Here is a 26,998-nt window from a genome sequence, read left to right on the forward strand (position 1 = left end):
ACTGAGTTAAATTTGCTCTGCTTAGAAGGCTGAGAAGGTAGTGAACCAGCTGGTCCATAAGTGTGCTTTTTGGGCAACAGGCATCTCCATTGCTTCGAAACCCAAACTAGCTCAAAAGTCAGAGAGAAAAGATTTATTCCTCCCTCTGAAAAAGGTTACGGAAAATTTCAAAAGGCAGCAGATTACACTGTGCAGAGTGACCCCCCAATTAATAACTGTTTTCTTAGAAAATAAATAGTCACAGTCATTATGAGCAGATGGTGAAGAAACACAGTCACTGGAGACAAATGAATGTCAGTGCCTTGTTCCACTTGCAGAGACCCATCCAATACAGTCCAGTGATTGTGCTATGAGTTCAGATCCATCAGATGCTTGCTTTCATGGCAGGATGGCTGAATATCTAGTAAAAAGTCTTGTTTTGCCATATTATCTATGGCTAACAGTGGCACATTTCATAGGGCTGATGGAAGGTTTACAGCCCATTCAGTATTCAAGTATGTTGAACACTGAAAGCACTATATACATGTTTCTATTACTACAGCATGATCCATGACCCCTGAGTGGGATCCAGTTCAACTGGAAGTGGATCTTAAGCAAACTCTTATGGATGTTGGTAACATGGCAATATGAAGACAGTAGACAGCCTTAGACCAGGCTTTCTCAGCTAGGGTTTCGTGAAACCTTGCGGTTTCTTGAAAGCTATAAAAGGGTTTCCCGAATGGGTGGGTGTTAATTAATAATTAAAATATTTTAAATAATTTGTTAAACATTTATTGTAATATGATCATATATGTTCATGTTCACCTGCCCTCCCACCATGGCCAATGATGGGCCTAGAGGGGGTGGGTAGGAAAGGGGCCCTTGTTGGGTGTATGAACAGCTATGCTTCACAACCATATTCTATACAACCTTGCCACCTCTGGGGTTTCGCGAAGCCTAAAGTATGTTTCAGGGGTTTCTCAAAGGTAAAAATGTTGAGAAAAGCTACCATGAATCCATCGACTTTTCCCCACTGCCATCTTGAATTTATTCCCACAGGCAATGGCAGTGTGTGGTGGTGTATGTATAGATTTCTGCATCTGTGAATCAAGCCCTGAACACTTCACTCATCTGTGGCACATCCAGGGCAGTTGGACATCACAGTCCCATCTGCCCTTGATGTATCATATAGCGACATCTTCAGCTTCTTAGACCACAGACTGGTTTATATCATCTTCATTGCCTTCATAACAACCTCATATAGTAGGATATGCTCACAGAGTGACTGGCCCAAGTTCAATAAATGAGCAAATTGATAGAATGTAGATTTGAACACTGGGGAAGGGAATGGCAAACCACCCTGTATTGAGTCTGACAAGAAAATGCTAGAGGGCGTCACCCCAAGGATCAGATATGACTCGGTGCTTGCACAGGGGATACCTTTACCTTTACTAGATTTGAACACAGATGTCTTCCAATCCTAATCTGATACTCTAAACCAGGGGTAGCCAACCTGTGGTCCTCCAGATGTTCATGGACTACAATTCCCATGAGCCCCCTACCAGCATTTTGATAGCGTTTGCTGGCAGGGGCTCATGGGAATTGTAGTCCATGAACATCTGGAGGACCACAGGTTGGCTACCCCTGCTCTAAACAATATGCCACAATGTTTCTTGATATGCTAGTCAAAAACTGTGTGGCAGATGAAATCCAGCAACATTCTAAACTCACAAATGATTCTCAGCTCCTGGTCATGATGTTGCCAAGGTTTAGATGCTCATGCCAACCAGAATCTATGCATACATTATGGGCAAACCTTTCAACTGACATATGGCAACCTCAGCAAGGGGCTTTTAAAGACATGAAAAGAGCCTTGGTCTTCTTCTGCAGTCTTGCTTCCCTGCTATACTTCCCAACTGCAGTCTATAGGCCAAGCAATTTCTAGGACAAAGAACAAAGAAGAGGATCTGACCATTCCTTGCCTTTGCATTGCACTTTTGGCAATGAGTTTTTGTATATGCCATTTGTATGCTGCACATATGGCCTACAACAGATATTAACTTATTCAATGGTAGTAATTGGGAAGATTTTTCACTAAAAAAAAAAGCACAGTATTCTGCTGATGCAGCAAACTTCATTCAAAATCTCGATAGCTATTCAGTAAGGCTGACTGGCTTAACCTGAACGTGAGAATAAATTAAACATACAAGCCCCCCAAAGGACTAAGTGTATTTTGTCTAGTGGATCAATAAATATATTCACTTCTTAGCTGTCACACCACAGGGATGTTCCTGGACAGATGCTGCCTTCTGCTGTCCTGCAACCCCCTGGTGGGATGCTCCTCAAGCCTCAGAATGGGAAGGGAGGGGCCCACATTCATCTTTGCTCTCCAAACTTCTCTGGTTGGAAGGTTTTGTTGGAGTCACAAACCTCCAACACTCTTCCTCCCCAGCTTGTATTTGAGAGCCTCCTTAAATGCCTTGTCTTGCTGGATGTGTCATCTTCTTCCCATCTTCAGCTTGCCTTCCAATTTGCTTGGCCTCCTGTCCCTCCACCCATTTTCAATGCCCCAAGCTTCACCCTTCAACCACTCCCTCACAATGTGCCCACTGTTCCGGTCTCTATGCCACTATGAGTCATGCCTTTCACCTGAGTTGCTGCACCGGCCCTTTGCAGGTATTCTGCTCTTGTTCCATCCAGAGCTATAGCCACATCCATCTTCCCTGTGAGATGGGGGCCACTCTTGCCATTATTCATACTTGCTCAGCCTCCCTTGCTTTGTCAAGTCTCCATGTGACTGCTAGCAAAACCGTCTCCCCACTTTGCTCCTTAGCCCCAGCTGGTAGTCCTCGGGCAGCTTCAATCTTCAATAGAACAAGCAATCCTCACAGGACTGCCATGTTTTCAACAGAGCCGATTTTCTGGCCAAAGCCTACTGTTTCCCTTCTCATCAGAGTTCAGCATCTTATCACAAGTTTTCAAACGAAGGAAAAAAAAATCAGGTGGTGCTAGTAAAAATGTCAGCACCCTACCATAAATACGTCTGAGAAGATGTATTTAAGTAATACATCTCATAGCTTCCAGATTCACCATTTGAAAATTACTCATGACAGCTCTAATACCTTTCCCCCCCTCTAGACAGACATTCTAGAGAAAGCTTGCTGTGCTATGGATGAATACAGAATACACTTTTACAACTCAACTTAGCAGGCAAGCACACTTGCTATACTCTCCTTATTGTATGTGGTTGTATTTTCTACCTTGTTCTGCCATGGTTAATGAAATTTAGAAAAGCTCCCTATAGATGACCACTTGAGTCTTAAGTACCCAAGATGCAAGGTGCTTGATTAATTTTTTTCTAGATGGAGCAGAACCAGAAAGAGGTAGGGGCAAGACTGGTATGCTTACCATGATATGGATGCTTTCCTGTTAGTTAAACTATGAAGGTGGCTAGCAAATCTACATCTGTTTTCTTATTAAATAAGAAATTGGGTATTTACACACAGTCCAACTGCACAAAGATGTTTTGGATGCTCAAAACACCTGAATGTCAAGCCAAACAATCTTTGCCTTTTATACTCACAAACACAAACACTTGGCTTGAGGGTCAAAAAAGAATTATACAAAATTGCCTATCAGGAACTCCACACTGATCCCTCTAAACCAGTCTTTCCAGACCTGAGTTCCAACCATGACAGGAAGTAACATGACACCCTCTCTTGCTATCCTGATGTTACTGCTGCATGCAAAGAAAGACCAGAAGCTTAGCAACCTTGTTCTATGCAGCAGTTCCTTCTAAAATAGGACAGGAAAGAAAAGAAAAAATTTGGTGAGTCACCACAAGGTCCTGACAACTGCCTTAAACCTAATTGAATATGTTTCCACTGAAACCCTGGAAACTATCAAAAGGGTAGACAGACAATAACCAGCAAATTTCTGATGCACTGGCAAGCCAGTTTAAGCTCAAGCATGCCCAGGGACTCTGAGGTAATGCCAATAGCAATGCTGAAGTACCAACATAATCACACACACCCCCCAAACTAAATCCTAACCATTGTTTAAATTCTGCTTCTCTTGATAGAGTATGACATCCCATGTTGTAACTGATATAGTTGTCATCAATTTTACTGAAGAATGTTATGGAAAAATGAAAGTAGACAGGGTCAAATGGCAGCACTAGGCCATAAGAAATCACTTGCCAATATGCAAACTTACAGGGACAAGTCATCTAATAGTTTCAAAAATGCATCTGTAAATTGATATGCTCATCTGGAGTTTTATTATCTTTGTAAGGAAATAGTTTTCAGTTTTCAAAGATGGTCAAATGTTCATTTTCAGCACATATATTGGTTGGGAAACTCAATAAAACTATTGTGCAAAAACAGTTGAACTGCCCTTATAAACGTCTACATTTCTCATAGAAACAGATGTTATTTTCAGTCACAGTCTTGTTACCATAATCCTCTCCAACGCTACTGTTTATGCAGATAATCCCTCTCAATCCTTTAATGAATTTGTTCTGAAGCCATGGGGATTTAGTGTCTTGAATAATATTCCTCTCACTGATCGTTATTGGTAGCAATTATTTCACAAATGGGTACAATAATTCCATGTAAAATTTGCTCAATCCTTAAATGCTTATTATGCTCACACTTTTCAAATAATAATAATTATTTTGCTTTAAATATTATCCCAGGCACCCTTTTTATCTTACAGGAATTCAGTGGAACCTATTTATTGAGGATGTCTGATCTGCAGCATTTAAAACCTTGGTGGCATGCAGGTTTGCAAGGTCCTCTGTAGTTAATCCTTACGTGGCTAAAAGGGTGAGAAGGAATGCATGCCTAGACCACCTCCCAGCATAAAGCCTTTAAAAGTTGTAGTAGAATCAGTGGAATACAGCACATGTAAGCAATATCCATCCTGCTGCCACTATAATTTGATTCCTCACATTCATGTCACATCCTTCTGTCAAAAAGTTTGTGATGACATGATTCCAGTTTTTTTCAGTCTCACAACCACCCTACTCCAAGAGAGTATAATTTGTCCAAGGTGGCCAGATAAGCTTGATGGCTTGATTTGTGCCTAGGTATCCCCATGCCTGTGCTAGCCACAACAACAACTGGTTACAGATAAAGGGCACCCCAATGTGCCAAAATGGCCTTTTAAGCCATACCTTGCATTTTCTTGGTAAATTTGGTCAATGACTAAAGATGAAATTCGAAACACGCCAGGAAGCACAGTCCATTGCAGCCATTGAATCCTACTTGGGCCAGCAGATTTTCACTGTCAAATTTCAAAGCACTGAATTGTTAAAAGTCTACTATTTCTGTTTTTAAAAGGGAAAGCTGTTCAGCTGATCTCTATGGAATTAAAGTTGTTTTAGGTTCAAGCCCAGCAATCAATTCCCAGATAAACAAAAATAAAAATAAAGCCACTTTAAATCTACTGCACATCAAACATACCTATTAATAACTCTGGGATCAAAATTAGTTTGTACATTCTGTGATTACAATCTAAGTTATTCAGTTGGAGTTTATCCACGTTGCTGGAGAGCTTTGCTTTGTAGGGGATAGCAATGAAACAGAGAGAGATTACTTTTAGGTGGGGTTAGTGATTATTTCAGATCACAGAGTAACTGTAACAAGCAAAACGTTATCATCACATAAAACCTGCTTTCCACAAGGAAATGATATAGTCTATTTTCAGTAGCAGAGGCAGCCAGGATTCTATGGGGCTTGCATATGTTTACTGGAGATTGCAAAGGCACAGGTATACTTATTCAAAACAAACTGCCTAATTAATCTGTCAAGAACTACCTGGCATATCTACCATCAGAGAAAAGGATTGCAGAATTCTACTGAGCCTCACAAAACACTGTAGAACTAAGCAGCCCACTCTAATATCCTCTAGGAGAAAGCCACTTTTAATATTTATTCAAATTTTCTATGAAAACAACGTGTGCAAATTAATTTTGGATACATTTTTACTTTGCATTTTTTAAGATATATATACAAATATATGCTTGGGTCTCCACTGCAGCAACATGGGGCCTTTGCGTAAATCACAGCCCAAATTAGTCCTAGGAACTGTGGAAGGGAGTACTATTTATTGAATTCTAAACCAGAGTGAGGTGGGGGACATAAAACAACACATAAAATAATCCAAATGTAAAAATCAAGTTATAAAAACATTCAGCCAACGCTTACTTATAATATCTTGGTGGAAGAGATATTTGTAATCGCCAGTCTGATGGAACTAACAAATAATTCATGTGATGTCAGAGGGAGGGAGGGAGGGAGAATTGTTTGCTCTTTGAATGTGCCAAAGTGAAATTGTCAACATTTTTCAGTGTCTCTTTTAAATATAGCCTTTATTCCAATAAAATAATTTCTTTGTTCAATTTCACAATATTTCATATGAAGTATTTGTTGCTATTTTTAAAAATGAACTGCCAAAGGCTTTCACAGCTAGAATCAACTGATGTTGTGGGTTTTCTGGGCTGTGAGGATGTGGTCTGGTAGTTTTAGCCCCTGACATTTTGCCAATCACTGTGGCTTGCATCTATCCCCTCGAAGAGTCCCAGATAAGACAGGAATGTGATGTGTTTACCTCTCCCCTCAGTAAAATGGCATAACACTAAAAAATAAGGCACCTCCTGCCATTCCTCACCTCCTTGATCTCTTGCTTTCGTCTGCAGCCTTCTCATGTTTCTTAGCACTCTGCATGCCTGCTTGAAATGGCAAAAGAGAGCAACATGCTTTACACGCAACTCTCTTCCACCTGTCAATCAAGCCAGGCAGCCAATCACCTTTCTCCATGTTTTAAAGGGCCTGCGATGGCAGCTAATTTTTTTAAGTAAAACTTCTTTATTGAAATGCCTATGCATCTAATCATAGATGCATAACGCTTTTTATAATGCCACCCTTTGTTGAATCATGAGCTTTGAATCTTTTAAAAATTAATCTCTTTCCTTATGGGAGGGCTTTAGAGAGACATGTTTTGTGTTTTAACTGGGGGGGGGGGGGTTGCTTTGCCTGCACAATTGAAAGCCTATTCATTGCTCCAGGCAGTTTGCTTTTAAAAACAAAACAAAAATCTGTCCCTGGGAGAAGGGAGGCACATGCGAGGGCGGGAGGTGGAGATAGCACTAGTTCGGCTCCACTGGAGGTGGAGATAGCGCTAGTTCGGCTCCACACCTTTCCTTAGCATGTGGTTTGCTGGTTGCTCTCCTCTAGCTGGGGCTTTTTATTGGGGGGAATCAACTTTATGTAATTCCCCAGCTAGCGCTTTAAAATGTAGGATGTTGCTACTGGTTTGCTGCTTGGATACTGTATGTTGGCGATATTGTGCAAACATGAAAAATATGCCATCTGAATAAGGTGAGTATTTCACTATGTTTATCAGGTGCGGAATGGCTCCCTGATTCACATTGTTCCGAAATACTCCCATCACAGATTGTAAATTAGCCCCAACTTCTGTTTGAATAGTACATATGTTGATGTCAAAATGATGAGAATACAGCCCTTGTAAATAAGTGTGGGAAGTGGCACACATGTGTAGATAGTATGACCCAACTAACAGCTACTGGCAAATATCTGTCTATAGAAACTCTCTATATGAAGAAGCAGAATTCTATCTAGATACCTTAAATATTTATTATAGCAGAACAAAATAAAATTGATCATCTGATGGTCACCTACCTATGTGGACACTATTAACAATGCCACCCTAAGTCTACTTGCAAGTCCACTAAAGTTAATGGATTTACAGACGTGCAGCATCTGGAAGAGAGACCCATTATAAGAACTGGTTTTCTGCAGATCAGCCTTGAGGCACATATAAATATGTTCGGGAAAAACCCAGACAAGTTGGCTCAAGATGGCTGCTAGAATCAACTTAACAACATAGTAACAAAACATTTTTGTAGACCAAAAAAAGGAGATATATGTGAAGCAAAGGTAGAACCAACATTCAAAGTTGCTAGGATAAAATCTTTGTTTATTGTGAACTGAAATTAGAAAGAGAAGTGAGAGCTTTGGAAATGATAGAGAGCTGAAATGCACAGAAAAGATAGCCTCCTTTCAAATGCAACACTACATATGTAATTTAAATGAAGTAATATATCTTGAGTTACTCTGACAATTCTTGGTTGCTGCATCAAGATTAGACATAACATCTCATTTATTGTGGCACAACCCATAATCCCCAAATTATCTGTGTCTCAGCAAACTACTCATGGTGACTTTTTTATCTTTAACCTTGTTAAACTAAGAGATGGCAACCCCCCCACCCCCCAAAAAAACACACCCTGCTTCCAAACACATATCACTACAGGCAACAACACAGGTCTCAGGCCTCAATTACACTGGGGAAGCCTAAGGGATAGGAAAAGGCAGCAGGTCAGATATAGCCAAGTCTACTGCAAAATCGTACAACATATGCCTTCCCACTATATCTTGAAAAGTCCTTGAAGATTCTGGCTGCAGATTTATATAACCAACTCCAGTGAGGGTGTAGTTATTCACAAAGCTCTCGATGGGTCTCATCCTACCAGCACTTAGGAAAGAGCCCAAGTATTCTGCTTAGTGAAAATCTGAGACACATCATGAAAGAAGACAATGAAATAATAACCAACCACAATCCACTACTAAAAACATAATCTGCTACTAACACTATAGGACATTCTGTCTACAGACCATGTCAAGCTACAGCCTGAGGCTGGGATCTAGTCATCATATGAAAATTTATAACCAGGATTTGGGGATGGATTCTCCCCTCATCACCCTCATCATATGTGGCTTACTTTTGGTTTACAGTTCAGTGCTAACAACAGTTTATGGTGATGGCTGAATTGACAAACTATTGTTATCCAGAATGGGAAACCATGTTTTGACCATGGTTAAAATTTATTTATGCATAAAATTTATATGCTGCCTCCCCAGGGACCTGCTCAAGGCAGCTCACCACTAAAACAATAAAATAAATCCAAACTAGCTGTTATAAACAAGTCTGGACATGAAAACAGCATAAAAATTGAGCAGCCTAAAATGATGCTGATAAAAGAGCTTTCAGACTAAAAGCAGACCATAAGACAGCTACAAAAAAGATTTTTTTAAAACCTTAGTTAAAAGCACAGGAAAAACATGTTTTGGCCTGGTGTCAAAAGGAAAGGAAAGCAACTGCCACTTGAGTCTCAAAAGGGTGGACAGCCCCAAATGAAAGGCACCACCAGCCAAAGGTCCTATTTCGGGTCACTGCTACACGTGATGGTACAAAGAGAAGGGTTTGGGAAGAGCATCTTAATTTGTAGATTGGACATGTTGAAACGACACTACATATAAGGAAGGAGATGGAAGCAGTTGAACTCCACGGTTCCTTTCTAACCTTCAGATCGTTATTTGGAAGACCCCTGTGTTTGCTCACACTACCCTTAAATCAGCAGATTAATCCATTTGAGCCCAGAGAGAAATGACGTGGGTTTATAGAAGAGATATGTGACTATTTCCCTATTTTTTTAAAAAAAAACTTTAAAAAACCCTGCTAGATGTTTTCTCGCCTATGTTTAAATGCTAATAGTTATGCAGGTAGACTATGCCTACTATCTCTTGAATAAATAGCAAGGAATCATGAAAATGAGACAAAGGTTTATTTTTAACCAGTGTGTGGGATCACTTTTCCTTTTAAAGAATACCCGGGAGCTGTCTCAACCGCTTATCTTTTGGCAGCTGCTTAGAATTCTAAACCAACAACTATACTATGAAATCCAGACTTTCGCTGATACGTTTTCCTTTCCCAGGCTCCTTGGCCAATGAGGAGAAATAACTTCAGCAAAAGAACTATAGATTACTTTATCATGTGTTGTTTTATCAGCCTTTTATATTAAAGCTACCTTCTGTAAGAATGCACACAACCGAGCATGCTACAGATGATAAGAAAAGAAAGCTACTGGTGTCCAAGCATACACATGAAAAAGCTACAGCTGCGATCTTCCCTGTAGTATAATTTTGAATTCAACTAAATCAAAGTGAAATAAAAGCACATGCAGGGAGGAGGTGAATTTATGAAAAACTTGATGCAGACATTCAAATTACCTTGAGTCCTCCTCACCAAGATTTTAAGCCTCCTTATTTATACTACTAGTTTCAAAGCCCATTCCTAAGAATGGGCCTTGAATGGGTCCCCTCCCCTGGCCCCTTGCCTGGCAGCTTAAGGTGACCTTGGGCAGCAGCTCACAGCCAGATAAAATGGGGCAGGCGGGGGCTGGGCAGCTTGTTAGCAGGGCTGGGACAGAGCTCCTTAGCAGGCAGTCAACAGGCAGGGAGGCCATCGTTAGCAACCCTGCTTAATAGGCCAAGAGGCCCTCATTAGCAAGCCCCCCCCCACCAGGACCCTTTGCCCAGGGACTCTCCCCTTACCTGCTGCTGGCTCCAGGCACTGAGGTGTCTGAGAGCACAGCTAGAGTCCAGGGATGGATGGCAGGAGCTGCAGGGGCAGGGCAAAGCTGGCTGCACCCTGATTGGCCCTATTCTAACTTGGACAGCCTGACACGTGCCACCCCCTAGGCTGTTTCAGAAATATATAGAGGAACAACAATGGATAAGGATAACACCTCTTGAGAAGGGGTGAAACATGGTAAAGTAATCCCTTTGACAATTATACTATCCCTTTGTTTTCTGTTTATCATCCTCCATTTTTATAAATGCATTTTAAGAAATCTATAACCTTTCAGGCTATTGATAGTTGATGCAGCTAACAAAAAAATTCTGTAAAATTATGACTTTGCCAAAACTGTTAGACATAGATATATATAATCTAAATACTATTGCAACAACAGAATAATCACAACAAACCATTAAAGTTTGGCTGTATATCAGGATTCTCTATGCTCAAGGATAGCAATTAGAGATGAGAGAACTGAAGCCTGGATTTCCCCCTTCCCCAATTGATTTGTGGCAGAACCTGTTGCTATAACTGCCATTCATTCCTCCATATACCTCTTTTGACCTTGATCTGGCAAAAGAGAAGGATGCTCCAGTGGCCTGGATTGTATAGCTACTCACAATGCTTTGGAAAACGAAATATGATATCAAAAATGTCTGAAGGTAGCACCACTGATGATCACATTGGTAGACTTATTTATTCATTTAAAACTGAATATGACCTCTCAGTTCATTGAATATACTCTCTCAATCATAGATTCCCAAAGTGCATTTCAAAGAGAAAGCCCAACACAATGGTAAAAGTAGCCAAAACAATAAAAAAAAAATACTGGACATTGGCAGTGGTAAAAGTGCAATATATTAGTTCATTGCAATGATGGGAATTAGTATCCATTTTTTATTAAGGCTAATTCAACCTATGAAGAATATCAGTAAAAGTCTTATCTTACCTTGTTGTAGTACTGCACTTGTACAGAGTGCCATTGTCCATCGCTAACCCCTCCTGGAATGAATGGTGAAACAGTTGTAGTGGTTTCTCCTGAAAAATTACATGCAGAAGAAAAATAACTCAGAAAGCATGCATTTCCATTCATGATCACCATTTAGAGGAAAATGAAATAAACATTTAATGTTCATTAAATGCTTATGGCAGAATACCTTTCCATGTTCAATCGTTACAACAAACCTTGTATGGCATGGGACCAGTATACTTTAAGGACTGTCTATTCCCATATGAGCCAACCTGACTACTCCAGTCATCTCCGGAGGCCCTGTTTTTGGTGTCCCTACCATCTGACGCTAGACAGGAGGAAATCTGAGAAACTGCCTTTTTGGCCATGGTGCCAAAGCTCTAGAAATTCCCTGCGCAGGGAGAATTCTGTTTCTTTCCATTGTTGTCTTCCACTAGTGGGTGAAGACATTTTTGTTTTATTTGGCATTCCTTCACTAATTTTTATTTGCCCTCCACACTGTTTGCAATAAATTTATGTGCTTGTGTTATATTTGTTTTAAAGATGTGTGTGTGTGTGTATGTGTGTGTGTAAAATGCTGTTTGAATATTTGAAATGTTCGCCACTGTGGGGACCCTGAGTTGGATGGAAAGGCAGCATAGACATGTTTTAATTGTGGTAGGTACATTAAGTTGAGAGAGACAGTGATTGACCTAAGGTTACTTCATGGCAGTGAGCTTCATGGTAGATGAGGATTTGGATCCAGATCTCCCAGAAGGAACCCTGTAGGTATTTTTAACATTTTGAGAATTAGTTGTGGATGCTACCACAAAATGACCACTGTGCAGGCTGTAACCAATGAGATAATGTTGGGACATTCAAGCCAAGTGCCCTTCTAAAATGGAGGCAGCTATTTTCAAACAACTGCTTCCTAAAGATGCAAATGTGATGATGCTTCTTGGACTCTACCACCTGATTCAATAAAGGTGGAAGAAAGTAGGATTTGCTCTTTTCTTTGTAAAAGTGATGCCATGAGAAAGAAGGAAGCCAGCATCCATGCTTATATTGGAGAGCAATCCTCAAGTTGGGCACTAACTACTACACTTGTTCTCTATAAAATATAATCATCTCCATACTCTCTTTTCCATACTCTCTTGAACATACTAAGAACAGGAGGGGGGAATTTTTTAACCTACATTCAATTGAAAGAAGGTGAGGTGAATGGGTCAAAGCTGACACAAGATGTACATTGCTGCTAATGTTAATGCCAACATATTATTCTTACAAGACTTGAAATCCTAGTATCGCTTAAATACCTTTCCAGAAGAAGGGCAAAATGATCAACTGTGAACTGGCCTATGCTATGTTCATGTAAACCAATATGCAAACAACATCTACTGCATGCACACAAATATATTAACAGCCTACATTTCTAATGCATCTTAGTGCTAAAGCAGTAGGAAGTCCAAAAACCTTAGCAAGAATAACAATAAAACATAGTTTTCTAGACAAAATGTAAAAGCAAACATTTCTGGCAAATGATTATAGTGAAAACAGTTGCTGCCCTGGCAAAAAGTACTTTTTGTGGCTTTCTCTTGCAAGCTGGAATCTGACTGTGCTATCAGATAAGGTGCAGAAGAACAAAGAAAACGTTTTTCTTCCCAGAAAATTGCAGAAGTCCTAAATGTACAAATAACGACATTGCTTCCTTTCTTTAAACAACATTTAAAGATTGGATTTGATCAGGCTGAATGTGTAAGATTATTTACATAGACCAAGCAGCTTGGTGTCTTACTCACTGCTGTTCCTAAGTTTTAACAAAACAAACAAAGTGTTAACTACTACAAAAGCACACATGCTGAACAAGCTGCGTAGACAACTTGGAGAAAAGTTCCCATCACAGAAGAATAATAGAAGGACCTCCTCCAAACAAACACTAAGAACAATTCAGTATGTATTAAGCCATTATATACCTCTGCCTGTGTTCATGCCAACTGTTACTACACTTCAATACACACACCTGCACTGTTCATACAGAGAGGCATTACATACAAATATGGGCTCTTTAAAGAAGTCTATGTTAATTTCTGTATTGTTTGTGAATGTTACAGGGGTATGGTTTTCTATTCCTTGTGCAAGAATATCCTTCTCACCTCAGAAAATATATGAATACACCTGAACATTGTATACCCCCAGAAGAGCTCTATGCTCCGCCACCTCCAACTGGCTATGGATCCCTGGCCCTAAAGTGGCACGTCGGGCCTCAACAAGGGCCAGGGCCTTTTCAGTCCTGGCCCCCACCTGGTGGAATGAGTTCCCCGGAGAGATCAGGGCCCTGCCGGAACTTCCACAATTCCGCAGGGCCTGCAAAAAGGAGCTCTTCCACCAGGCATTTGGTGGGGGCCGACTGAGCCATAACATCTACAGGTGCCCCCCCAGACTGAGGGACCGAACCTACTGAGGGATTGTCAAGTTATTGTTGAAGTGCCATTCTAATTGTTCCAGTTGATGTGTAGTTGTTATTGTTATACTGTTATATTGATTTTGATAGTGTTCTATGTGAATGTTCAAAAATGTTTTATGTAAACCGCCCAGAGCCATAGGGAAGGGCAGAAGGAGTCTCAAAGTGGCTTACATTCACCTTCCCTTTCCTCTCCCCACAACAGAAACCCTGTGAGGTAGGTGAAGCTGAAAGAGTCCTGCTACTACTGCTCAGTCAGAACAGCTTTATCAGTGCTGTGGCAAGGCCAAAGTCGCCCAGCTGGCTGCATGTGGAGGAGCAGGGAATCAAACCTGGCGTGCCAGATTAGAAGTCGGTGCTCCTAACCACTACACCAAGGGATACTATTTTAGATAATTTGCCTAAATAGAAAGAAACAAAAAACATAATGGCCCCCAATAAGCTCTAGTTGGTCAATTAATTGCACATAACAGTTAGTGGCTTCAGATGGCAATACAACCTGGTACGATCTCACCAACAAAATAATAATCAAGTCATTCAGTGGGATCCAGATGAGCAAGAAGTTGTAGGTGAACACACATGAATATACACACAGATAAGAAGCTCCCTTATCCTGAGTCAGATCATTGGTCTTATGAGGTTACCTCTGAGAGCTATCCAAGAGCTCTATAGAATTCCTTCTCATCACCTGCTACCTGATCATCTTTGAATGGAGATGCCAGGGAATGAACCTGGGACCATCTGCATGCACAGCAGCTGCTCTGTGTTTTATTTGCAGTAGCCTTGGCACTTTTGAAGGGAGGAAAGTTTTCCTAGATTTTTTTTTTTGTAAAGCAAACTATGCTATTAAACATGCCGATGTATAGGTCCAGTTTTATATCTCAAAGAGCTTGAGATTAAACAATCACCCTGCTTTTCTTTTTATTTCCTTGGCAATGTCCTGGACTGAACAACCTTTTGCCAACAGTGTCTGGCTAGACAGGAATAAAAATAAGACAAGCACTCTTCGTCTTGCATCATAGTTTCTCTTTCCCAATACCTCTCCTTGTCAAGATAAAATGTGCTGAAGGGTAACAGACACAAACACATGCATGATAGCATCTAGATAGGAATAGATTCTGGCCACTATACATTATAGGTTGATTTGCAATTAGACTTAGCAAATATATAAAGCACTGCCTTGGGCCAAAAGCTTCACATTTAATTACATCTCTTTCATGAAAGTGCAAACAAGTGCATTCAAGGACCTGAAGCTCTGCTTTCTAAAGTTCCTGTGACTCACTCCATGATGCCCGGCTCAGGTCAAATATCAGAGCTTAATGATACGATTCTCTGCAGAGTTATCCCAACCTGAGTGTACTGAAACCAATGGGTTTATTTATTTAAAACATCCAAAAAGGGCCCCCAAGGTGGTGATCAGAACATTAACACATTTTAACTTAAAAAAATTAAAATAATGTATATATAAAATGATCAATTCAGTAAAAATATATCAACACACATAACAACATAATGAGGGAGGAGGGCTAATAACAGTTAATACCAGCCTGTCAAAGAAAATAAGTCTTTCCCCACTGGTGGAACAAAATGATCATGATGGATGATTCTCCTTGGAGAGAGAGTTCCAAAGGTTTGTCATGACAACGGAGAAGGCTCTGTTTTGGGTTGCCACCTGCCTAGCCTCAGGTGATGGAGTAACTTGAAGCGAGGTCTCCAAAGATGACTAGAGTGAACAGGTATGTTTGTATGGGAGAAGATGGTGGTACACTTTACTCATCCCCTATGGAGAATGCACTGCACTAATCTAATCCAAGTCCTTAACTGGATGGCCCAGGCTAACCTGATATTGTCAGCTCTCAGAAGCTAAGCAGGGTTGGTCTTGGTTAGTTCTTGGATAGGGGACCACCAAAGACGTCCAGGATTGCTACACTGAGATATGCAATATGCAATGGCAAACTACCTCTGAATGTCTCTTGCCTTGAAAACTTTACAGGGTCACCATAAACTGGTTATAGCAAGTCAGCACTTGCAACAAAAAAGTCCAACAAAAAATAATAGGAAACTTTTCATTCTTTATATTTATTAAAACATTTATATCCCAGTTTTCTTCATGCTTCAAAGGTTGTTTACAATAATTAGCCTAAAACATTTTCATGTTACAACCAAAAATAAAATATTCCTCAGATGTGCCTACATGACCTAGAAGTGATGTAAGCATGTTGGGGGTGACATTCTGGCTACTGGGCAAGAATTAGCTTCTAACCAAAAAGTTTTGTCTCCAAACCAGAACATTGCCCTGGATCAAACAGGTATGTTGTGTTAAGTTCTAGGAAACTAAAAAGACCAGAAACAACTTACCTGCAGAGAATGTCAGCTGGATCTGCTCTTCAATGATCTCTAGTGCAATAAAATCATGCTTCTCGTTAAAACGGCCATTGTAGAGAAGCAAGGCATTCCTGTCCCTGGTTGCAAACCTGCAAGAGTTCAGAAATAACATATTTAATATTTTCTCTGCCCCAGATAATCTACACGCAAGTCTCTCTGAAAACAAGTAGTGGAAGAAATGCCAGCTACTTGGTTAATTATATCTAGCTTAGATCACTGCAAAGCCCTCTACATGGGTCTTCCCTTGAAATGTGTTTGAACCTCCAATTGGTGCAGATTACTGAAGCAAGAATGATGATAGGGGTGGGTTATAGGGACCATAATTGGAGTTAAAATCTTGTTAATAAAAATAAATAAATATCACGATGGTCTATTTTTCTCTTTGTGTTATATAATGACCACACCCATCACTGTGGTTCTTTGCTTTGAGAGATTGCATACTCCTGCAACACTGCTTTTCCAGGGATGCTGGACCACCCAGAGGGGGAGGATGGGTTTTAGTTTCAGTACAACAATGAATTACAATGACAGAGTGCTCAGGCTGAAAGGGAGCCTCCCACGGATTTTCCTAGGCAAGCCTAGCAGGACCCATATCTCCCTTGGGAGTACATTCCACCAGGCTGGGGGCAGGGACAAAAAGGACCTGGCTCTGGTCCAGGCCACTGTCACCTCCTTTGGGCCTCAGTAGGTGTTCTGTAGATCTTAATGTTCTTGGGATCATATAAGGGAAAAGACCCACAGATATACTGGTCCCAGACTGTTATTATTATTATTGTTGTTATTATTATTATTGTTATTATATTTATTTCCCGCTTCTCCCGACAGGCTCGAGGAAAGGATAGGGGAGTAGCGTACACTCCAACTCCTAGGGGGGGAGCGATGTCCCTGATTTGCTGACCCCAGCCTCAACCATAGACCTGGTGGAAGAGCTCCGTTTTACAGGCCCTGCGGAAAGCTGACAAATCCCGCAGGGCCTGCAGATCACCCGGGAGCTCATTCCACCAGGTAGGGGCCAGGACTGAAAAAGCCCTGGCCCTGGTGGAGGCTAGGCGCGCTTCCTTCGGGCTTTGAATGGTAACACCCGAATCCTGAACTTGTTTCAGTCTCCAATCTGAAGCCAATGCAGCTGCGAGAGCATGGGTATTATATGTGCCCTCTATTCATTCCCGGTCAGGACTTGAGATGCTGCATTTAGGACCAGCTGGAGTTTCCAGAGCAGTCTCAAGGGCAGCCGTACATAGAGTGAGCTGCAGAAGTCTTATCTGGAGGTGACGGTTGCATGGATCACTCTGGCTAGATCCTGCCCAATACTACCTCGCCTGGTACCGATGAAAAAATGCGAGGCAGACTGTTTTCACAACTTGGGACTCCACTGATAAGAAGGGATCCAAAATCATGGCCAGGCTCCTGACAGAAGGCACCAGTATTAACTGCACTCCATCAAGCATTGGGAGCTGTATTACCAGTTTCTCTGCCTGTCCAGCCAAGGACTTCCGTCTTTACCGGATTAAACTTCAGCCCTTTGAGCCAGTCTACCACAGCCTCCAGATATTTGGCCAGATTGGTTGGTGGGGTTGTCAGATGACTGTCCATTCATGTAAAAATATCTAGTTGTCATCAGCATACCAATGGCAACCCAGTCTGAATCCTCTCCACTGCTGAGCAACTTTGACTTATAGTTCTGCTATACCTCTCAGATTGTGTGCATGAAAAGAAAAAAAGGAAGTGCCATCTGTGCATGAATACAATACAAGCCCTTCCAAAAAGAAACAGGAAAATTATAGTGGCTCTCTAAGGGCTCAGGCAGACAAGGTTCAGGCCTCTTGATGTCACTGGGATAAACTTCTGAGAACATACATGGAAGATGGCAGCCACAGACTGCATAACATCCTGACTATACAGACCAGTTGCTGTAGCTAAAGTCTTCCCCAGCTGGTGCTTTATGAAACCAGGAATCTGAAGGTTTTTCTTTAAAAAGTTATGCAGACTGGCTGGTGAGAAAGAGAGGAGTGTGTGTGTGATCATCAGCTTGAAAGCAGGTGGAACATAGTTCACAATTAATCTAAAAATATGACCGAAGATTCACAGGAGAATTTTTTTTAATGCCATGCGATGAATAAGCAAATGACTCTCCTCTCTCTACTTTTGCCTGAGTAGCATCTGCTTTTCCAGTTCTGGCATATGGCATGTATAAGCTCTGTACATTTGATGAACTAGAAATTTTTGCTTGCAGGGACATGGTTGGTGGGCATAGGAGTTATTTTAGATGGATTTTCCTAGGCAAGCCTCTGGCTCTCTGACCTCTTATATGTGAGGCTGAACATACAAGACATCAGGAGACCTCCTATTACATACATGTTGAAGCAAATCCTACGCCTAAACCAATTTTAGTTATCCCTACAGAAAAGTTCCCCACCTGCTCAGAGCAGGCTTAAAAGACAAGGCAAGATGCATTTAAAAAATAGAATGCTCAAGACACTTTTGGAAGACAATGTAAACACTTTGAAGTGAAAAGTCAAGTTCTCCTCCTGATTTAAAAGAGTAGCTGGTAACTAAAAGCAACTTCCAGTAACCCTAAAAAGGATAGAAGCATACTTGAGAGAGACAGTGAAATGGAAGCGTTGCCTCAACCCCTTGAAGGTAATGAAGGACTGGGGAGGAAAACTTCTTGTGGTCATCTCACAATAAGGCTTCTCAAATTCTCCTGGGGGGCACTCGCACATGAACCCTCCTATAAGCAGATTAACACATGTCCCTCCGTTCTTGCACACTCCTGGAGCACAGCGTCCAGAGCGAGAATTCAGTTCACAGGATTCTCCTATAAAAGAAAAAGAAAAGTAATTGTAATAAGATAACAAACCACGGAGATTGCAGAAAGGGTGCATTCCATTAAATCACACTTTATCATTTGAAACTGGTTGGTTAGTTATTGTGAATTCAACCCTAAGAGCTGGCGATCCTGCGGACCTTCTGGAAGTCCCCCTCACACTGTCTCCTGGACAAATGTTTTGTGAAATGATTCGTGCACATAAAAGAATCCGACACAGTTGGTGGAAAAACAGCCTAAATGGCAAAATGATGTTCAAGCAATAAATTGAGGATGCCAAAAAGAGCTATTAGAATATCATTAAAACCAATAATGGAATTCCATCTACATTACAAATCAACACATCCAATCAGAGCCAAACTTGCCAATTAATCCTGTAATCAACAGTAATTCAAGCCCATTCAATTTACAAATAGAATCCATCAATGACATCACAAAATATGTACCATGCAATGCTAGATTTACAATGCTTGACCTAACTACCTCATTTGCTTTCATACAGGCACATACCAGAATTTTTTAGCAGCCTTGGAGAAGGAGATCTACATTTGATAAATGGACAGTTTCTATCAGTTCCATTTTTATTGAACTTGTTATTCATCAAGAATAAACTGGATTTTTTAAAAATCTCGTTGGCAGCATTTTCTACGATATCATATGTGCTGAGGATAAGACCTCAGAGGAAGACCCAATTTGGAGTTGAAACGCTTTAAGTCTATCATTGCAGGGTGCGTATTTTGTGATTTCAATGATTAACCTATGGGTTCTGTCAATGTTTTTAACTTTTTAACTTTATAAGTTGTGCATAATAACTGTATTTTATTATGCACAACTTATAGGCCATTTCCGCTCAGAGGGATAAAATGCAAGTGGATTCCTGCTGGCAAACACGGAATGGAAAATCTCGCAGTTGCAGCCCTTCTCACTGGGAGACCTTTCCTGCATTTTCCTTGTGCCCCATTGAGACTTTTTGCCTCCTGACAAGGCTGCAAGGGAAAACAAGCCAAACTTCTCCCTCCACTCCTTAGCTGGTCAATCACAGCAAGCCACTAATCACAGCACAGCAGTTATCTCGTGAACTGCAACTTTCTCCCCCCCCCCAGCCCCAAATTTATTTTTTAAAGGCACTTCTGTGTTGCTATGCAGTAATGCCATAACACACATGCATCTTTAATAAAATCAACACTGTGTCGTTGCTATAGAGAAACACCAGAATGATACAGCATTCCCCTGCAGTTTTGGAATTTTAGGAGGTTTTTTTGCAGTTTATTTCTGTCTGGGTAGATTTCTGAGACTCTAAACATTGTCCCTGGAACACAGACTACACCATTTAAAAAAACTACTCAAAGCAGGAAATGGAGAGAGGAGGGCAGGAGCGAGGACGGACAACACTACAGAGACTATTTCGTGTTTTGCCCTCCATATGGTCTTATCCCTTGTTGTTCACTGGTTGCTCACCAGTGGTTTGCACAATTAGGGTAGTAAATCCGGTTTCCTGGATTCCCAAATTCGCAATTTAAAAATGGCCAAATCGCAACCCGGCTACTGGACAGCCTCAGGATGTTGCAGACGTCATGTGGAAGAGGCTCTATAAGCCACCAACATGTGAAGGCTATCCAGGAACATTTTCCTCATGCGGAAATGGGCACATTTAATTTTTATGTTTATATCTTGTGGACACCTAACCTTTTGGTTCCTATCCAATCCTACCATAGTCTGGCCACCATACCTTTGATCAACAGAATTATCTGGCCTGTTTTTTACATCCATAGTGGGACCTGGCTAATGAGTTATAGACTTCCCAAGCTTTTGGGAAGCTTCCCAAGCTTCTGCAGATGTGACAGCCAAGGAGAGTTTAAGCATACATGCAGGAAATAATATCCCCTGAATTCTGAAGGAGTTGCTTATGAGTAGTTAAGTTTAAGATAAAGGCTTGGAAGGTTTGTACCATAATAATGGTATGGTGCTATTAACAATGAAACTCTTCTGGTTCTGTGCAAAGATTTACCAGTGATGACGCTTAAGGTCAGGAAGTTAAGCACTACACTGTAGTGTGTATCATATATAAGCCAATGATGAGTTAAAAAGGGGAAAAAGTTTAATTCCATCAAAATGGGACAGTCAAAGTTGGTTTTTCTAACATTAAAGACTAGTTGTGCGGTAACACAACCTCAAAAATTCCAGTACAGAAGTACAGAAGTAGGCAACTTTTTTTTGATCCCCCATACAAACTGCTCTCCAGGGGCTCCTATCTTGTTATACCTGGAAAGATGGAGGCTGTGAGGTTCCACAGGCAAAACAAGATGACACCCCCCCCCCTGTTCTGCATACCTGGCCAGAAGCTGCATACCCATCAAATATAAGCAAAGGAAAAGGAATATGTGACTGTGATGCTCCATACAAATTGCCTTTTGCAGTAGTCCCCAACATTTTTATCACCGGGGACTGGTCAACACTTGACAATTTTACTGAGGCCCGTGGGGGGGGTGTAGTCTTTTGCTGAGGGACGTCGACGCCTGAGCCCCTGCTCCACTTGCTTTCCCACCAATGCCCCTGACATCCTGCCGCCCGCTGCCAGCAGCACCTGTGCTGCCAGCAGCACCTGCGCAGTGCCACACCAAGGGGGAGCCCCAACCATGGCGGCCGCCGGAGAGCACCAAAGGTGAGCCAGCAGCAGAGTGGCAGGGCAGCCCCTGAGGCAGTAGCCAGGGAGGAGGACGAGAAGGAGCCATACCGACTGATCCACAGTGCCCGGACCGGGGGTTGGGGACCACTACCTTAGAGGATGGAGAGATCTAGCTGCTCTGTCTTAATTTTCAGAGGGGTCCTGCCTGCTGCAGGCCTTTCATCTAGTTAAAAAACAAGGAGGTGAGTTCTATACTAACAAAGGATTTAGAGCGGTGGAGTCTCATTTCCCCTTCTTCTACTGCCTCCTCCAGAATGCACACTCACAAAAACAAAATAATAAGCACCACCAGGGTCAAATAATTTGAGATTCATTCCCCTTTCTTCTCATTTATTTTATGGGGAAATCGTTAAAAAACAATGTTGGGATTAGAAGATATTTGGGACACATCTGCTAAGGGGAAAAAATCATCCTTTCCCTAGTCTACAGAAACAACAAACACATTCTCAAGATTATATACTTAATTTTCATTATTTACAAAAGGCTGACCAGTGCCCTTAATCCATGATGTCAACAGAATCTGTACAAGCAGCATTCAAACTGTTTTTTTTAAAGGACTCTCTCACTTTCTATAGAAAAAAAAAGCACATCCACTTTTACCTGGGCACTAGCTAAAATATCTTCATAAAGAAAAGCCTAGATAAATGAAAATGCAACACATACAAAGTAATAACAGTCAGAGGAGAATGTGGTGGATCTGGACAAACAGGAAGAGGAGCATGCACAGAAGTGACAACAGACATTTTAAGCCTCATTGAAAAAGCTTTAATCCAGAGTTCAGTTATCTACACTGCTCTGGATCCCTTACAAAAAGAGAATTAGCTTGCTGGGAGCCAAGAGTATAATATGATGACCTTTTTAGTCTAAGTCTGGCAGTGTGGAACAGTCTATGTATGTTTCTGTACCAGCAACTTTTTCAGACAATGCACTTTCTTCTGATACCATTCAAAGTTCACCAAACAAAGCAGTGGCTGAGTTCAGACATTATCTGAATCATAGAATCATAGAATAATATAGTTGGAAGGGATCTCATGGGTCATCTTGTCCAACCCCTGAACTATGCAGGATGCTAACATCCCAACCACTCATCTACTGTAACCTGCCACCCATTACCTCTGTCAGATGGCTAACTAGCCTCTGTTTTAAAATGTCCAAAGATGGAGAATCTACCACCTCCTGAGAAAGCCTGTTCCACTGAGGAACCGCTCTAACTGACAGGAACTTCTTCCGGATGTTTTGATGGAATTTCTTTTGAATTAATTTCATCCCATTCATTCTGGTCTCTCCCTCTGGGGCAGGAGAAAACAATTCTGCTCCATCCTCCATATGGCACCCTTTTAAATACTTGAAGATGGTTATTAGATCCCCTCTCAGTCGTCTCCTCTCTAGGCTAAACAGACCAAGCTCCCCCAACCTTTCTTCATATGTCTTGGTCTCCAAACCCCTCACCATCTTTGTTGCCCTCCTCTGGACACGTTCCAGTTTGTCAACATCCTTCTTCAACTGGGGTGCCCAAAACTGAACACAATACTCCAAACGAGGCCGAACCAGAGCAGAGTAAAGCGGTACCATCACTTCCCATGATACATCGTTTGATACAGCCCAAAATCCCATTTGCCTTTTTAGCCACTGAGTCACACTGCTGACTCATGTTCAATGTATGGTCTACTAAGACTCCTAGATCCTTTTCGCACATGCTACTGCCAAGACAAGCCTCCCCCGTCTTATATTGGTGTATTTGGTTTTTCCTACCTAAATGCAGAACTTTACATTTGTCCCTATTGAACTTCATTTTATTGTTTAGCCCACTTCTCGAGCCTATCAAGATCATCCTGAAGCCATGGATTAATTGAACAAAGTAATGGTTAGTCATTGTTTGAATGCAAGCCCCTAAACCAGTGGTCCCCAACCCCCGGTCTGGGGACCGGGACCAGTCCATGGATCAGTCGGTACCGGGCTGCGGGTTCTCCTCATCCTCCTCCCTGGCTGCTGCTTCAGGGGTGCCCTGCAACTCTGCCACTGGCTCACCTTTGGTGCTCTCTGGTGGCTGCCATGGCTGGGGCTCCCCATCGACGTGGCACTGTGCAACTGCTACTAGCAGCACCCCCCAGCGGGCAGCAGGAAGTCAGGGGTGCCGGCAGGAAAGCAAGTGGAGCAGGGGCTCAGGTGGCGGCGGCAGCAGCGACATCCCTCAGCAAAAAACTACCCCCTGGGCCTCAGTAAAATTGTCAAGCGTTGACCGGTCCCTAGATCTTTGAACACAATGAATTTCAGACCCTGACTCTCTGTAGTTTGACATTAAAAATTGTGACTTTTGTGATACTGGGCCAATATAGCATGAAATGATCATTTTACATTCCATGAGTAACATCTAACTACACATAGCTGTAAAAGCTGGAAAAAACACCTCTTAATAATGAGTGGAAGATTTTGCTAAGGTGGGTAACTTGCCCAAAACTTGTCTAACACTTGTCTAATTTTTTGTTTTACAACAGATGATCCCTCACACAAAGGGACTTCAATGATGTTTGACACTGCATGATATTATGGGGTGAGGAGAACCAAGGATTATTGTACTTTTCACCTTATGGTATGCAGAGGGATATTAGTTGCACCTAATGAGAACACACATACCACTTTCTTTTTGGCATGAAATTGGCCACAGCCTTTATTCGCTTAAATGAACATGGCATAGAAATGGGCACAGATCTTGCCCTCTTACAGTCAGCCAATCGCAATGCAGCTGTTGCCAGCAGGCCCCCTTTTCAATGGGTTCCTGCGGCTAGCCAGCCTGGATCACCTGGAAATCACTGGCCTGCTGACCCTTGGCAGGGGGCAACTGAGCGAGACTCCAATGGGTGACCGCCTCTGTTGGGTCTCGACTGACACCCAGAAATGCGAGCTATTCAACAAGCTCAGCATCCACTCAATCCTTTATGGGGGCCCCCCTATCATGGGGAGGCCAGCACACAAACAGATCTGCTCCAATCATACAATCCACTGGCTGTGACAGTTAACAAATAACTATTTTAAAGCACACCAACATAACAGCAATGGAACTCACCTAACCCATAAACTAAAAGGGTGGAAGGGTGAGATGCTGCCTCAGGCGCTGAGAGGGGAAAGAGGCCGGGTTTGCTCAGGCAGCCCCTTATAAGGGCACCTGTCCAGCCCTCCAGTGATGCCTCGCCACCACGTACCTCCTGGGGGATGACGGGGCTGGGCATTCCGCACCCCCTGACATGTCTTTGGCGGCGCTCCTCCCCCAAGGGAGCAAACAGCCCCTTCAATGATTTTCAGGTACTCCTTTTTTACCTTATTTTGAGAGAGTGTTCCAAAGGGAAAATCTGCAGATTCAACTCAAAGAGCCCAGAAACTGGTGTGTCAATGAGGCAGATATTAACTTTGTTAATTAAGGTTGAGATAAAAAGCTGCTGAAATGCCATAAGAACCAGATTGCACAGGACTGGGTTTCCCCCTCTGCCCCTCCTCTCTGTGCCCCTGAAAAAATGCCAAGAAACCAGAGGACAGGAAAAGAAGAAACAAACTTCTGTACTTGCCTAGACAAGGGACAGTATCTGCCTTTGGGAACTGACATCAAGACGAAGGGTCAGGAATTAATATGGATTGAGAAGTATTCATCACAGAGTAACAGTACAGAGGAAAGCAGGGATAACTTCTACAAGAGTTAGGTAAAATAATGGAGGTACGGAGGAAAGCTGAATTCTGCTTGATAAGCTTGGTTACTTCTAAGACATTTCCATATCCACCACTCGGCACTATCTCACTAGTTTTAGAAATAGCAGTATCAGAAAGTTCTCAAGAAATCTGCCCTACCTTCAGAAATCTTCTGAAGTAAATTTCTTTACAATGCCCTGGGGTGATCTTTCATCATGACTAAAATTAAGTCTGCAGTTACATTTTTAATAAGATGTCTGGAAGTTATCTGGTTTCTTCTAAGGGCCTTTACTAGAAAGGATACTTCAATGATTATATTGAAATGTTATTGAGGTGCAGCTTTTAAGTAACAATGACACTGAGTGGAAGAGCTGCTTCTAAATCTAGTAATAGTGTACAGCATACTTCTGGGGAACAAAACAAGCCCAGATAAGTAACCCAAGACTGAGAGGCAATCATTGAACCATGTCAACTTAAACAAAGGAGCCTTTCCCACTGTGAAAGTGTAGTTCCCATTTTATACAACTATATTCCAGAATTCTAATTATATTGATATTCCTGGCTAACAGCCTCATAATGGAGTTCCACTGTTGAAATGTTCAACAACTGTTAAGTCCACATATTAACTCTATCTTTATATGAAAGTGACTTTAAACAGCATCCTTATCAAATATAGAGGCTTAATATTTGCACTGCTTTTTTTAAAAAATGAGTTATTTGGTAAAGAAAAGAAATTTCGAGGAACCGTTGTATCTGGCAATAATATTCTTTTATTAAGATCTTAGTAATGGATAGGAATTGATTACCAGCATGGACTTTTTAAAACTCTTCCTCCTCTTTCCCTCCAAGATCTTTCTTCCACTGCCCAGTAGTTCCTTAGAGTTCTGCAAACATTTCAGCCCTGCAGATATTTGGGGGGGGGGGGTTGGGAACATCTTGCCAGCTTGAATCCGTCTAGTTAAGCAGTTGTCTCTTTCTTCTCTTCAGTTTAAGGCCAGGGGAGGGAGCCTTTAGGCATGAATCGAAGGGCCATTGACCAGAGACTGTAAGACCATAGCCATTGTACAAGCTACCCTGCAAGAGTTGCAATCTGCTCAAGAAATGGCTTTGAGTTTCTTGGGTGTGTGTTTGTTTTAAAATTATACTGAACTAGGGGTAAAGCCTGTTGTCTCCAAGAACACAACGGGCGCTAGAGCTTGGCAGTGGGAAGAGGAAGGGGAGGAGTTGTCCAGTCTGTAAGGGCATGGGGTTGTCATGTGTGTTGTGTGGGAGGTTGTGGTGGCATGGTGGCAAATGAGACCATGGGTGTAGAGATATGGGTGTCAAGAACCTGTGGTGTGGAATGTTCGTTGATTGTGGGAGAGGATTGACCTTTGGGAATTGTGGCATAGTGGTTACAGATGAGCTTTCCAGAGCCATGTCCTCAGATATGTGAAGGGAAAATCAGACTGGAGACTCTTCTTAGGGGAAGATTACATGGCAACCAATTCCCCCCAGTTCTGCGTCATTTCCCTTCTTGTGTGAATTAGGCCACATTCACCGAAATGCCCCTCTGCCCTAATACACATAGGGTAGTCACAGTACACAGGT

General features: G+C 41.9%; 1 protein-coding gene across 3 annotated transcripts in view; it reads right to left on the minus strand.

Moving 5' to 3' along the window:
• CELSR1 (cadherin EGF LAG seven-pass G-type receptor 1) overlaps window positions 1-26,998 on the minus strand; it is a 184,023-nt gene that overhangs the window by 62,756 nt on the left and 94,269 nt on the right. For all 3 annotated transcript variants that reach the window (XM_077338234.1, XM_077338233.1, XM_077338232.1), the window contains exons 3-5: window positions 18,813-19,035; window positions 16,191-16,306; window positions 11,372-11,460 (exon numbers count right to left, since the gene is read on the minus strand). In XM_077338234.1, coding sequence (XP_077194349.1) covers window positions 11,372-11,460; window positions 16,191-16,306; window positions 18,813-19,035 — 428 coding nt within the window. The remainder of the gene's footprint in view (window positions 1-11,371; window positions 11,461-16,190; window positions 16,307-18,812; window positions 19,036-26,998) is intronic.

Source organism: Paroedura picta, chromosome 5 (assembly GCF_049243985.1).
Source record: "Paroedura picta isolate Pp20150507F chromosome 5, Ppicta_v3.0, whole genome shotgun sequence".
Lineage (NCBI taxonomy): Eukaryota > Metazoa > Chordata > Lepidosauria > Squamata > Gekkonidae > Paroedura > Paroedura picta.